The sequence below is a fragment of the Perissodus microlepis genome, chromosome 14, assembly GCF_051167445.1.
Source record: "Perissodus microlepis isolate ML-2025 ecotype Zambia chromosome 14, ASM5116744v1, whole genome shotgun sequence".
Classification (NCBI taxonomy): domain Eukaryota; kingdom Metazoa; phylum Chordata; class Actinopteri; order Cichliformes; family Cichlidae; genus Perissodus; species Perissodus microlepis.
Genome location: NC_140474.1, coordinates 26,031,909 through 26,046,673, shown reverse-complemented (window position 1 = coordinate 26,046,673; position 14,765 = coordinate 26,031,909). Strand labels below are relative to the sequence as shown.

The window sequence follows — 14,765 nt, the reverse complement described above, 5'->3', positions numbered from 1 at the left end:
AGACACAGAATTATAGCTAGCTAGATAAGTTTAACAATGTTTTAACAATGATGTGCAAAACTGTAGTAAAAGTGGCTCAACATTACTTGAACTTTTACTATCATGTGTAACACATGGGCTTTCTCAAAGAATCATGGTCTTTCTATAATTGTGTCAAATAAATCAAAGTACCCAAATGGTCACATCTTAATAAAAAGCACCTTTTAAAATCCTCCATCATTTACAATGGAGGTCCAAATAAGAAGTCTTCTGTTAAAAAGGAGGGATTTTTCAAATCAATGGGCTCAGATAGACAGATAGCCAAGGATATTTGATCCAGGAGAGGAAATCGGGATTTGTGAAGCAGTATAACCTGGACAGCACATTTAGGTGTCTGGCAACCAGCTTGCAACTGTCGCACTCAAGGTCAAGGGTCACTGTGTGTAGACAGAGCAGAACTTCATAATTATACATGATAAATGTAATCACGCACAGGAAGCATTTCGCTCAACTATTTACTGGCTTAACCTTGTCAGATGTTCCAAGCTGCAGCCAAAATCGCACCGAAGCATCACATTAGTGGAGTATTAGCGCATTCGCTGCGTTCACAGCATTTACATGTAAAGTGAGCCACAGGTAATAGTACACAACAATTCTAGACTAACACGAATCAATTGTCTAGTTGTATGTTTTAAGGAATCGTTTTGCATAGGAACATAAATGCAGATTTTAAGGGCCAGAGCTTGTTGTGATAATGATGCTATCTGGTCCAAAGATATCTCCTTAGTGAACCCTATGCTCCTGCTGGATCATATCATTGCCCATAATGGCTGACTGCAGCCAGGGGGTCTTGACCCGCAGACACAAAACATGGCGCCAAGACAGGAGTGAGACATATGGACAAACAGACAGATAGACATTCAGACAGACATCCTGTCTCAAACCACAAATAGATACAACAATTAAATACAGTCTGGTCATTTTCATTTCACTGACCTCTGACCCTCACCTCCCACACATAAGGAGACAAATTACTTCTGCTGTTGGATTTGGCCAACATTTCCAGTGCAAGCGAACATGCAGTGTGAAGTCTGAGACAGCGGACATAAATCATACCTGTATTTGATCTGTGGGGGCCCTGAGCTAGCTGGCTGCGTGACAGCTAGCATACACCCTATGTCTCTGAATCCCCCAGGGGGTGGAATGGGTCACTTGTTTTGCAGGGCAATTGAATTTTCAGTGGTGTATAAATCTGGGGACAACTGTAGTGAGCAATTAGCTAATGAATGCTGAAAGTAGGGGAGGTGATTCGAACAAAGAGACGGTGGCTACAGTACTGCTGTTTGAACACAGTGAAGCTAATACTAATAAGCAAGACATGCACACACACACACACATCGTGTAAAATGTAACTACATGATGTATTGAGTGAAAGTGACTGATTGGTGAAGGCGGCTGTACACGGAAGCTATCATTCACATTTTTAAATTTATAGAAGTTATTAGTGAAAGTAGCAACTCTCCTGCAGGCTGTGAGATGAAAAGTTTGTCAGTGGTGAGTTTTGGCATTAGCTAGACTGGGTACAGGTACATGTTAAATGACATTCAATCTTCTTGCAAAGCGACACAAATTACTCTTACCAGAAAGACGGACCTAAATCAAAAGCTCATGCTTATGCCTGCTTCACTGGCTTTGTTCACCAGTGCTTGCTGCATCACTGTGTAAACATACAGCAATGCTTATTCCACAAAAACATTACCAAAATTATATAGTATCATTCTCTGGTGACCCGAGAGAGATTACTATGTTTCATCGGGAAGTGTCCTTCAAAGTTTCCACCATTGTAATTGTATGCTCTAGAGCTTAGACTTTGTTTTTTGCTTTTCAGAGCCAGTTTTAAAACCCCCGAGGTGGCTAGTCTCCAGGCTAGGCGAAATCAGAATTGCATTAACACCCAAAGAGCATTTCATCAGAGCTAGCGGGGCTCTGTGGTCCAGAACACCTGTAATAGAGTTTCCCCTCTCGCAGGCGCAAAAACATTTTAACTCCTTTTGTATGGGAGGTTTACATGCTCCCGCCTGCGAGGAAATATGCTACAACTGATCAAATCAGGCCAAACAAATTGCATTTGTCAAGAGAAGGATCAAATCCGAGCACCCACAACAAACATTAGCGGCCCGATCTACACGGAATACCCTTGGCAGAGCGATAGTATTGGATTAACAAAGTAACATCGAATAAGAGAACAAAAAATATGTGTATAAATCCAAACTGACTTCTTTCCTTTGCTTTTCCTTTGCTGAATTGCTCCTCTGCGCGGTTAGGAATTACCACAGTCGCATGCAAAGAGATGTATTGGATTAGTGTGAATTCATCTAAAGAGATGCTGCAAGCCAATTTCAACATAATACGCTAGGAGAAATAGATATAACTAATGTTTCAAACTACCACACCCTTGGATAACAGACAACTTTCCAAGTTTCCTAAAGGTTGGTCTAAAAGTGATCTTAGAATAACTCCACACTTCAGTGTCTGTCCATTATTTGCACTATAAAATGCAGGAAAATGATCAGATTCAAACATTTGGTAATGGGAAAAAGATATATTTTTTCTTGCTTGTTATTTAAATAAACAGAGACAGGGATGTCTGGGATGTATTGGTGTGTGAAACACAGAGAAGAGAGAGCGAAAAAGACAGACTAAGGGGCCTGAATGTCTGACAGACAAGCAGACAGATGGACAGGAACTTGGCATTAGGGAATATGATTCTGCCAGAGAGTGATCCATAAAGACTCGAGGAGGTCGAAGGGCACCATCTCTATAATGACTCATCATCACTCAGTGGTGTCCATGCTGGGATGGCCAGTGTGCGTAAGTGTGTGTGTGTGTGTGTGAATCACTGAGAAGGCCAGCGATCTGCTGAGAGATAGTGCAGTATAAACAGCCAGTTCTGCTATTCTAGGTCTCTGGGGAGAAAAAGAGAGATCTCCCTGTTGTTTTATCAGAGCGCTAGCCAAATACTGTCACCCATAATGTCAATTAATTCCTTCTTTAACTGTTTTTCCTTTTTTTTTTGTAAGGAAAACATGGGTGAGAATGTGAACATGACATTAACTGAGTTATGGAGTATGATAAATGTCATAAAGCGTAAAGCATTCTTTCTGTAGTGGGATGGGGTGGGGGGTGGAGGTGGGCTGCAGACTGTGTTTGACATCTTGGGGTTGAGTAAACGCCACTGGACGGACCGTGCCATGGCAGCTGTTCTCATGGTAACGTGGCTGGTAGTGGAGCAGGGCCGAAGGAGTTGTGGTGATTTCATTAACAGATTTTTTTTTACTTGCAGCCAGCCATTACTTTTACTACAGCGCACCCCGGACTGACCACTAAAAGGGTGGCGCCGACTGCCAACACCTTGTATATGGAATTCATAAAACAATGGCTCTCACTAAATTCCCTTGCTGCATTCTCAATCAAATTGCATGGCAGTGACTGTGTCTGTGCACATTTATGTGCATGCACGTGCAAGAAGCTTTTTTTGTGCGTGTTTGTGTGCAGCACTGGATGAATATATCCATTTCTTGGCACTTGACAGCCTGTTTGTCATCCACTCCACAACCAAGAACTGACCTTCAGAAGCATAACTACTACCATCCCGCCATATCGCTCCTCTCCCCTCCCTTCATCCTTACATTTCCATTGCCTCTCTCACCCGATATCTTCCTCACCTCTACCTCGCTCTGCTTCTCCTTCACTTTTTTGCTCTGGCCCCTACTACAGCCTTTGTCATTGATCGCTGATGCGATTCGCTGCCTCCGTGCTCAGTAATGACCTGCACTGGTAACCAGCCGGCTGCTCCTTTCGGCCTCTCGTAGATTGAACTGTCAGATGGCAGCGATTAATGGCCGGGCAGAGAGACACAGACTCACACCTGCATTGCCCCAAACTGCTGTCCTGCCAATCCTCTGTCCCACATCAGGTACGTGTCCACAGGTACATGTCTGCATTTGTAAATATGCTGTGTCCAGATTTCTTGTAGGGTTTGTCAAATTTTCAAACACAGTACTGCATGTGCTTATGAATACATATAAAGCATGTCTTTCATACATGTACGAGCCCAAAGGCATGCATTAATCCTGCCCCACTGCAGTGGGTGCTGGGAAACATAAAGTGAAAGATTACGCAAGAGAAGCTAAAGAAACAAGAACCTAAGTACATAACTCTAAATGCTTTGAGAACCTTGAAAAGTAAAACAATTTGTCCATTTTTAAAATAACTCAACCTAACCACATCCCTCTTTCTTCTCCATGTAAACGTAATCATTATTTATCTGCTGCGCTATACTTGCCCTGCGTTCTTCTATATTACTAAATTAGTTATGATTGCACCCGTAATCATTCACTTACTCTACTGTTCACACTTGAGTAACTCCGAGCAAGAGAATCAGAATAAACGCCCGAAATGTTAACATATGTTATTTCCCTGAACAGAGATGAGTAGGGTGTTTGGTCTGGTCTCTCTCACTTTGTCTGTTAAGCTGAACACTGCAGGCCCACGCGGCTGTCCCGTGTTGTACTTGGCTGGCCGTCTGCTAACTGTCAGCGCAGTATCTCCTTACACTGATGAATGGGAAGTTTCCAGACCATTCCCAAAGCTTTCATTCCCTTGTTCCAACTCTTATCCAGAGGAATGACCAAGGAAACAGGGGCTCCTCCTCCTGGCTACCAGCCTCCCTCAAGGGAAGTGCCAACATGGAGACGGGCATGGAAAGAAAAATCTGCAGTAAATTCAGGAAGTTTTCAGACCCACTTCTTGCACACTTTTTGTATTGAAGATTACATTTTAAACATGCAAAACTAGATTTTTCCTCACCAATCACAAACCTAATGACACAGTGAAAACATGTTTCTTCCTTTTTATCAATCTATTATTGCATCGTGCACTGAAAAGTGGACCATTTTCCCAGCCTGAGGTCACTCTGAGGCCAGTTTTGTTTTGTATTTATCATACAACCTAAACTTAATTCTGACCAGTTTACCCATATCTGCTGCTAGGGAATGTTGGGGTGGCTGTAGCTCAGGAGGTAGCGTGTGTCATCTACTGATCAGAAGGTTGGCAGTTCAGTCACTGGAGGAGAGGATTTAACTTTAGTTATATCACACCAGAGACTCATCTTCCCTATACTCTCTGTCATTTCAAAGTTACGTGGCAAATACATACGTTTTACTCCAGAGTGGATCCTGCTACTCAAGTCATTTCACCATGTAAGCCTCACAAAATGAGTGGTGGTGAGAAGGATAACTAGTGAGTTACTGTTGAGTTCTTTTATGCTTCTCTGACCAAGTGCCCTCTTTCTTAGTTTCTTCATGTTTTAACATGAAATCCAACTCTAGACGGAGGTATAGTGATTTCACACTTGTTTGATTTCACAACTGCTTAGGTCGTTGTTTTTCAAGGTGCACTCAGAGCCCTTTAAAGTATTTCACAAACAATTTGATATCTCACAGTATTTTAATCAACAGGTCAAGAAAGAGTTTCTTGGATTTCATGAGTGACATGCACTAGAAATAAAGCCTTAAAATATATGTGTGCCATACTACACTGTATTTATGGGTTATTTGGTGTAGGTTAATGGGCTTGATTAAAACGGAATCTTTGACACATCAAAAATGTTCAAGAAAATGGAGGATACACAATTTGCGAGTGCTCTGTAAAATGCTCTCTACTTAGGGAACTAAGCTGGAACAAGGGGGAGGGAAATAGAGATGATGGTAGACAGTAGACAAAACATAGTAGAAGAAAGACAAATGGGAAACATAAGAAACACCAAAGAAGGGGAAAAAAAGAGAAAGTGAAAGAGGAAAAAAAGATAGACGGGAGATGGAAGGCCCATAATCCTCTGAACAGTGAACATGTGAATATCAGGCCAGTAGGGGTTTGGCGTGGTGTGTGAAACGGAGATAAAATCGATTAGCTTGCCCACTGACCCAGCGAGCAGAGGGGCCCCCCATCGCCCCAGTCTTGCCACAGCCCTGACAGAGACGTCCATGCCTCGAGGTCCCGAGGGGTTGCCTGTGGACACTGAGGTGAACAAAGTGGTGCCCTCCTGTCAAACTAAAGCCCTCAAGCACCAGCAAAACAACAGACCATGCTGTAATGCTTCACTGCTCTCTGATTCCACAAGAGACAAAAAAGATGTAGTACAGGCTGCTGAAAGAGCACGTTGTGCATAAGAGAATACAGCTTAGAATACAGTACTGCAGAACTTGCTTAAAGAAAAGTACTGCAAGTTAATTGGGAATTTCAGTAAAGTGAAAACACCACACTTACTCATTTTGATTTAGGTATTAAATTTTTTATGACTTTAGTATCATACAACTGTGTTTCTTAAAAGTATTACGAGTAAATAATATATTAAGTTAACAGTTTATAAAATGCCGTAGCAGTTATAAATGGATTAGAGAGGCAGTGAATTGTGACTTTAATCACACTTAGACATTTATTTATTTTCAACTTGAAACACAACTTTTATTGACTTAGTAATTCCAGACATTATAAGCTATTGCTTGGAAAACTGTAAAAGCCTTGGCCTAACAAACTCTTGACACCTGTTGACGCACCGTGAAAGCTCTCCCCATCACTTTATCGCCTTGTTTTCCGCACATGATTTCCCAGTCACATCACCATGCGAGGAACACCTCTTTGATTTCTGGCTCATTGTAGTGTATGTGACCTCGGAGGTCACAGCGTGGAAAGAAGTGGATGTGTCACCACTAAGCTCTTCTCCGTGTTAGAAAAATATTTCTATGGTGCTTTTAGGATGCTAACGCTAATCAAAACAGGACATCCTGAGGAGGGCCGTGTTCTCTCTTCCCTGGCCCCACTCACCGGCCACTTTGTGTTTTTGTGTTTGTGGAGGAGCGACAATCCCAGGAAGCTGCGAGGAGGGTTCATCAAAGCTCCAAGCAGGGGTCCCGGGTTGCTGGATCGCTGGAATGTGGCGTGGAAAAGAATCTCTACTGTCCTATTGTTCCCTTGTTTCCTCGGTCTCATCACATGCCGGCACGTCCAGTTCACTTACAGGTAAGCGGCGCTAATCAGCACAGCATTCTTTTCCACAGTCACATTCTTTTCTCTGCTGTGACCCTGGCTGACCAGCAGCAGCGATACACACACGTGAAGTGCACAATTTATACAGACGCACACATGCACACTGGAGAAATCATCAAGACAGACCTCTGAGGACAGGGACATGGACTTCCCTTTTCAGAGATAAGGCACTAGATGAGATGAACACGGATGGAGCATACATCAGCAACGACAGAATCTGAGAAGTGTTTAATGTTTAAGAAAACAAGCATCTGTGAGAGACTTGGCCAAAAAATCTAGTTCACCTGAACACACAAGCAAAAAGATAAATAAATATATAAACAATACCTACAGTTTGAATTTATTTCTGTTGTATAAAATTAAGGTGCTGTGTACCCCAAAAAATAAGAATAAATGTGTTGCATATTTAAATGTATCACCCTGCAGTGTTGCTACAAGTTAATAGCGAATTCAGAACTTTTCGTGACTTTTCGTCCTCATGTCTTCCTCTCTAACATCACTATTTCAACACTTAACACAGGCAAGGCAGCCGCTATCAGATCCAATCAGGTGGCTGCGTTGCAGTCCAAACTTCATCAGGAAGGGCCCAGCTTTGATCACATCTCCTCCCCTCATCTCTCCCGTCCTGAAAAGGTGAGAGGTCACCCCTTAATGAGCCTCAGGGTCCAGAGTGGGAAGGGAGTGGGGGGCTTATTGTAGCACAGATAAAAGGTGTACAGGAATCACATACACATAGCACACAAACACATGCATGCGCACATCTGACTACATCGGGTCTGTCCTGTCTCTGCACAAGACCCGATGCCCTGTTTTGTCCCCTGGTAATCAGAAACAACTCTTGAGCTCGTTCCTTCCATTGGGCCAGCCTGCTCCACCCAGGGAGATCCCCGAGCAGTGCTGGAACACACTGTTATCAACACATTCACAAAACGATTGTTGGGTAATTCCTGTTTATAGCTATGTGCTCCCTCCAGTGTGTAAGCACTATTCTCTCTATCACCCTTGCAGCACAGCCATTAAAATACAATGTCCATAAGCAATTCCACGAACACCTGTCAGTACAAAGTAGTGTATCACTGTCTCAAGACAAAGTTTGGAGATGTACGAAACAAGCATACGGGTCATTAAAATACTGGAATAAAATTGATAATTCTGTGTTCTATACTCGCAACATCCTGTTTGGGTTAAAGATGAAAGGTGAATAAAGTCAAACATGATTAATCAGACATCTTCAAAAAAGGTACATATGTAACATGATTGGGCAGCTACCTTTAAACTAATAACAGTCCAGCGAAGTGCTACACATGTATACTGGCAGCTACCAAAGAGTCATATCAAATGTTTAGCCTTCCTGGCCATAAAAGCACTCAACAATGTAGTAAAGTGAGTTAGGGTAGTTAGCTGATGTGAGACATAAGGACATAGTGTCGGGTTCTGTTTCTACCACCTGCTCCAGGTAATTGATTGGCGCATATAAAATGATTGAGTTTCTTTAATTAGCTAACAAACATCTCTCCTCCAAGCATGCCGAGGCGTGCTAATTTCACACCGCCTCATTAATAGCCTGGGTGAAGTGCACCATCAGCAGTCTGTTGACGTTATATCTCTTCGGACATCATAACGACACACAAATCAGTTTGATGTCTGGGTAAACTTTTCAGCGCAGCAAAATGCCATTTATCTCAGACTAATTTGCGATGAAAGAAACTGCAGCACGTCTCACATTCGACAACTGCGCTCTGTGCACTCTGCACGCTGCCTTTTGTTTTGCGCATACACGCACGCCAAAGAATCGCTCGTGCACACAGCCCTGACCAAATAAGCGCATGCACATGTTCACCTCGCTCCCAAGCAAACACATACACACACAATCTATAAAAATATGCTTAGCTCGGGACTGCTCTGTTGATAATGACCTCAGTCTTGGCACCGTACGGGGCCAGACCAGACTGACGACAGACTGGAGGCTTTTGTGTGGACTCCCTATCTCTAACTCCATGACCTTTAGGGGGAAGAAGAAAGCAGAAATGCGTTTTTTTATTTAGAAGGGGTAAGGCTCACTCATTGTTCTGCACTGGTACAGTTTCCCTGTGGTAAACACACAGTGGTTCCCAGGCTTGACATGGTGCTGCACACCCCCTCCCTCCATCCATCCCTTGGTGTTCCCACACTGCCCTGTCTGGGTCGCTGCATCAGCACCCACACACACACACACGCACACACACACACACACACCACCATCAGCGTACAAACACGGCTTTATGAAATTCCTTTTATTCACGATGGTCTGAGATGTAAGAAAGCAGGGACTACAGTTGGAGAAGTGGGAGTGAAACCCCCTGGGGCAGGGCCACTGTGTCAGGGCCTGAGAGGGGACTCATGATGAGGCTTGGAAGCTCCCTACTTGCTTGGGACAGAGGCCATCCTTCAAGTGGGTGACAACAGTGTATAAACAAACCACTAACCTCGTCAGCTCTCTGTTTACAGCTGCGAGACTAAGTCCTGGACGACTCATTAACATCAGAGACCTTCCAAAGAAGCCATTTTCTGAAGAGGGGTGAGGGTGGGCGGGTGAGGGCTTTGCCCATCGTAAGGGCAGGGGGGGGGAGACATGTAAGACAGATGGGGATGTTGATAGATGAGAAGGTCCTGGTCAGAGTCAAACTGCCTCCCACAGCCCATATTCAACCAACAAATACACAGACAGACATGCAAATGCTGCAAAACTCCACCGATACACCCCAAACAAGCTGCTTGTGTACATACGAGTGTGTGTTTCGACTTATGTGACTGGGATACATTTCACACTTGGTTTGACAGCAGTTTTCTGACGATATTGTAGTTGTTCAAGGATTTTTTCTTTCTTTTTTGTAAGGGTTGCACATAAATTAGAATGTAGCCTTAAATGTATTAACAGAAACATTTTACACTCATTCAAACAAGCATTTCTCATATGTGCCACACAAACATTCATCTAAAGCCATTAAATAAACTCAGAAACACCAGCAGTGTGTCATTTCTGAATCATACATGCAGGCCTTCAGATACATCCTGCAACAAAAGTGTTTTAAAAGATGTTACATTGCCAACAATGTGAGCCAATCCTTGTTTTCCCTTGTTACAGATGCAATGAGTTATCTTTCCCGTGCTCATTTAAAATCTGCTTTTATATATACATATATATATATATATATATATATATATATATATATATATATATATATATATATATGTTTTTGTCTTTGTTTGAAGTGATAGTAGGCCCTGATTTCCATATGAGGATTTGCCTCTACTGTTATTTATTACATCAGAAATAAAAGTTCAAAGCAACAGTTAACTAAGGAGGACAACAGAAGGGGGTAACTTCTGCCTAGGGCCCCAATGATTCTTGACCCAGGCCATTACTGAAGGCGATATGGGACATTTGTATACAGAGCTTTGGCACCAAGCGGAGCGCAGGCAAAGAGCGCCGCTCCGGGACAACAAGGGCCGTTTAATGGGGTCTCTATTTCACTTTCCTCGCGCCAGCCCGCTCCCTCTCACCTTTTAAATGGGCCAATCTATTAACCGTTTTAATGAGCTCCGCCAGACAAACGCGAGATGCATGGCCCACTGCACAATGTGGGGAGGACGACGCACTTCTCCCAAGACCGAGAAGAGAGGCGCTGACGGACACCGAGGCCCAGCGAGACCCCTCCCTCCCACATTCACACACACACACACACACACACAAGGGCGATAACCCATCTAAAAAGCGTTATGGCTCCACATTTCTGGAGACTGAGTGATGACTGACGGAATATTGTGGTAAAAGTGAAAATGATTAGGCTTACCAAATAGTGCCTGCCTTGGGAGACACGTTGTATTTGATTGCTCTGCTGGCACTTGTTAAACTTCCAAATATTTTTATTCACTTAATTGTCTAGTTTGCTTGAATTCAGATGCGTGCTATGGTTACTCTAGGCTGGTCTTGGTAGATTAATCGCTACTGTAATTATTCCTAGCAAATTATCATAGCACTCCGAACGCATTATAACGAAACGGTATTTATCGAGACTCAAAAATGCTAAGTGAACCTTTAATTAGGCCTACACCGAGCTAGTTTGGATCACCAAAGCCCCGTCCATCTTTCTGTGGCTAACATTTCACCGCGGGGTGCGGCCTGCACGCCTTGGCTTAGCGTAGTTGGGGAGTTTTTTTGTGGCGCACCGCATTACATCTGGACGTGCGGACTAATCAGTCAGCCTTCATCAATCACGCTCACGTTTACCACCTCTCCATCACCTCCTGTATTACAGGCACTTAAATTTAAAAAAAAGAAATGCACGACTGTTTTGCAAGGAGGGAGGCACACACTGAACGCATTTACCAGCAGAGCCCTTATGAGGGGTCTGGGAATTTAAATATTCACTGTTGACACTGTGCAGACCTGGCTGATGGCCAGAGCGGGCCCGCTGCTCCGGGGGCCAAAACATTTCCCCATTCTTACTTAACAGTTAGAAATTACCTCGAAAATAATAATCACAGAAGAATTTGACCTTCTAACTTCATTGTAGCTTTAATTGTGTGCAAAGAAAGTTGGTGCAGTTGTTCCGCGCAGCTGCTCGTTTTCTGCATTTCTAAACAAAATCATAAATAATAACAATAAAAAACTCACAGGGCTGTTTTTGTACTGTGCACGATGACGTTCTGTGTGTTTACATAACCTGTGCACCATCTTCACAGGAGTCACAGGATTTTCTGAAGCTCCAGAAGGTCAGTGAAGCAGTTTATATATTTAGAATACGTCAATTAAGCTTCATCAGACTGTCCGCATTATGCTGCATTTCTGTGCGGACAAATAATTACATTAGAACTCGGTTTCACCTGACCACGTGCAGTCTTAAAAAAAACTTCTGTGGAGCCTGCTCGTTAATGACCAGCTGCCCGGGGCGTTTCACAAATTACAATTACACCGTTTTATTCCGTGCAAGTAGCTGAACTCCAACGACATACGCGCAGATCTTTAAACGCAGTAAACCTCCTCAATATGAACATTTCTGTAAACACCTGAAATCTTGCAGGCCTCGGTCATTGCACTGTAGCCTTCTTGGATGTGACTTGCCAGAGTTTGCATTACAATTCAAGGTGAAGGCATAAACGCATCTTACATTTAGACATAAAACAAAACAAAAAAAACAGCGTCACAACTAAAAAGAGAGCGAACGCAGCACAGAACCGCATTTCTTTTAAACATTTTGAAAATTATTGTAGCATGATCATCTCATTCCATGAAGTTAATTAGGTTCAAGCAAGTAAATAAACGACGACGGTAGCATTTAATTTAATCAAACATCAGTGGATATTTCAAGTTATCATTTCATCCTGAATGGATTTTGCATTCGTAAGAAGCCTGCATCCTGTAGTGATGAATCTAAACTTTAAAGTCCGTAAAGTGTAACACTGTAGCGTTAAAAGTAATATAAAATATACACGTCTCAATGTCTTTTATTCACAGGTGACACAGAATTTAGCAAATGCTACAAATTATATATTAATAAGACCTCCGGAATGAACTGCGTGACTCAAACACACTAACAAGACTTTTAAAAAAAAGTAAGAAAGAAAGAAAGAAAGAAAGAAAGGAAACTCCCCGAATCATTTTAGCGTCGCTAAATCGCCGTTTTCTCCTCGTTTCGCTCCACTTTCGCTTTACTTGTTTTTCCAAGTTTCTCCCGGGAAAGTGAAGTGACCCGCAGCCCACAGCAGCAGCGTGCAGCGAGTGCAACACAACTGCCGATGCACTGGACATGGGATTTTTTAACTCGCAATACACCACGTTACACTACAGCGCCCACTACATGCAACGAGCAATTCCAATACTGGAGCGGACGCCTTGCACAAAGTTCCTCCATCGCACCCTCAACTGTAAAGTTTACGCTCTACTTCTGCTCGACTTTAATTATTTTCTTCGCGACAACATCACGGTTTGCTCTTTTTTCTTGTTTTTAAGCGGGTGAAAGTGAGGGTTCGGGTCTCCTCGTGGAAACGAAATCGTAACAGAAACTATTAATAGAAGCAGTGATAACAGCGACAGTCTATAGGTATATAAGATGGCATGTTTCAAGAGAAAAAAGAAAGGGATGTTGCACCTACTCGTGGCCAGTTTCCGTGCCCTGCCTTTGGACCTCATGGTGCCAGTCTCTCGGCGTGGGTTTGTTTGGATTTTTTCGTCAATCTTTTTTTCCTCCTTTTTGTTTTTTCTCTGTCCTTTTTCTCTGGGTTTCTCAATCCAAACGCGCTATCTCTCCAGCATTGTCAGTCTGGACACCTTCGCACATGCGCACAGCCAGAAATCTGCCGGCAGCAAGTGCCAGAAAAAGTTTGGGACGATTTATCACTTTGATATTAACCTGATCTGGTCAAGATGAGTGAATCGCGGACATCTCATTTCGTGTCAGTTTTTCAAACGACCACAGAGTGAGAAAGCGGGGCACACTGCAAAAAATGTCAAGAGTTGATGTTTCACATTTAGCCGTGTGTTATTTCTTTCTTCTTTTTTTTAAAACCCCAAAACTTTACAAAACTTTTAAATTGAAGTCTATTCATTAGATGGAAGACTTACGCTCCTATGTATTTTGATAAAAAAAACAAAAAAACAAAACAAAACCCCCTGGATTAAAAAATAAAGCGGCGATTCACTACAAAATTAGACTGAAAACTTTCCCAACAAGTTCACTTTAGTTACTCTGCCTCATGCAATAGATTTTATGTACTTTTTAAAGACATTAAAAAAAGGTTTTTCACATTGAGACCTGCACGCTTTTTTTGTCTTTAAAAAAAGATGGATAGCTATTTTTTGCAGTGCAGTCAGCACCCCGGATCTATGGAGTGCCGAGAGCATTAATTATAACGATCCTTACTCTCAATCCTTACAGCGCACCTTTTCTCTTTAAATGACCTCACATTAATCAATGCTCACTTGAATTGCCGATGCTGAGTGTGGTCATTAAAGATTTTATATATTTTAATTGTGTTTTTGAACATTATCCCGAGCACTGGAAAATGAATTAAAAAGTTCCCCCTCCCTCACCCGCTTGGGCACCCGACTGACAGCTTAAATATGAGAGTGACCACGTTTTCTTTTCCTCCTCCTTCTTCCCCCTTTTTTTTTATAATTCTTTGTGTCACTCCGCTGACAATTATTAATACGTTAAGAGCTTAGTATTAATGCTCTTTTGAGTAGTTTCTGTTGAATTTCATCTCGTGGTAATTGCTGAATGTTCCAAAAGGATGTTTTTACTTGATTTAACTGCGAAGGAGAGGGTTTCTGTCAAGAAAGAAAAGCCTTTTCTCCACACCCCCACCTCTGCAGGTGGAACAGACGTCCCCTTTTTCTCCTGTGGATTTTAAGGGCCACACTGTTTTATGATTGCCGTCCAGGCAAAAAGCAACTTAGTATACTCACTTCATCTCATCTATTGTATTACAGAGACACATTTTGAAACAGAGTCATCAGCAGAAACAGAGCACCAACCACACACAGGAAAGCAGATCCTCGGTATAATTCATTTTATTTGGTAACAACAAATAAAATCAGTAAAATCGGACCCACACATCAAGAACTGATATCTTATCTTGTTTATCCCTGTGCAGTGGGAGCCTATTATAATTAAAGTAATTGGCAATTAATTAGACCC

At 42.5% G+C, this 14,765-nt stretch overlaps 1 protein-coding gene across 12 annotated transcripts in view; it reads right to left on the bottom strand.

Moving 5' to 3' along the window:
• mecom (MDS1 and EVI1 complex locus) overlaps positions 1-13,442 on the bottom strand; it is a 125,086-nt gene extending 111,644 nt beyond the window's left edge. For 10 of the 12 annotated variants that reach the window (XM_084950384.1, XM_084950391.1, XM_084950385.1 and 7 more), the window contains exon 1: positions 13,222-13,442. In XM_084950384.1, coding sequence (XP_084806510.1) covers positions 13,222-13,258 — 37 coding nt within the window. In that variant the 5' untranslated portion in view covers positions 13,259-13,442. The remainder of the gene's footprint in view (positions 1-13,221) is intronic. The other 2 variants (XM_084950387.1, XM_084950388.1) reach the window with 1 other exon arrangement.
• Between the last annotated feature and the right edge of the window lie 1,323 nt (positions 13,443-14,765).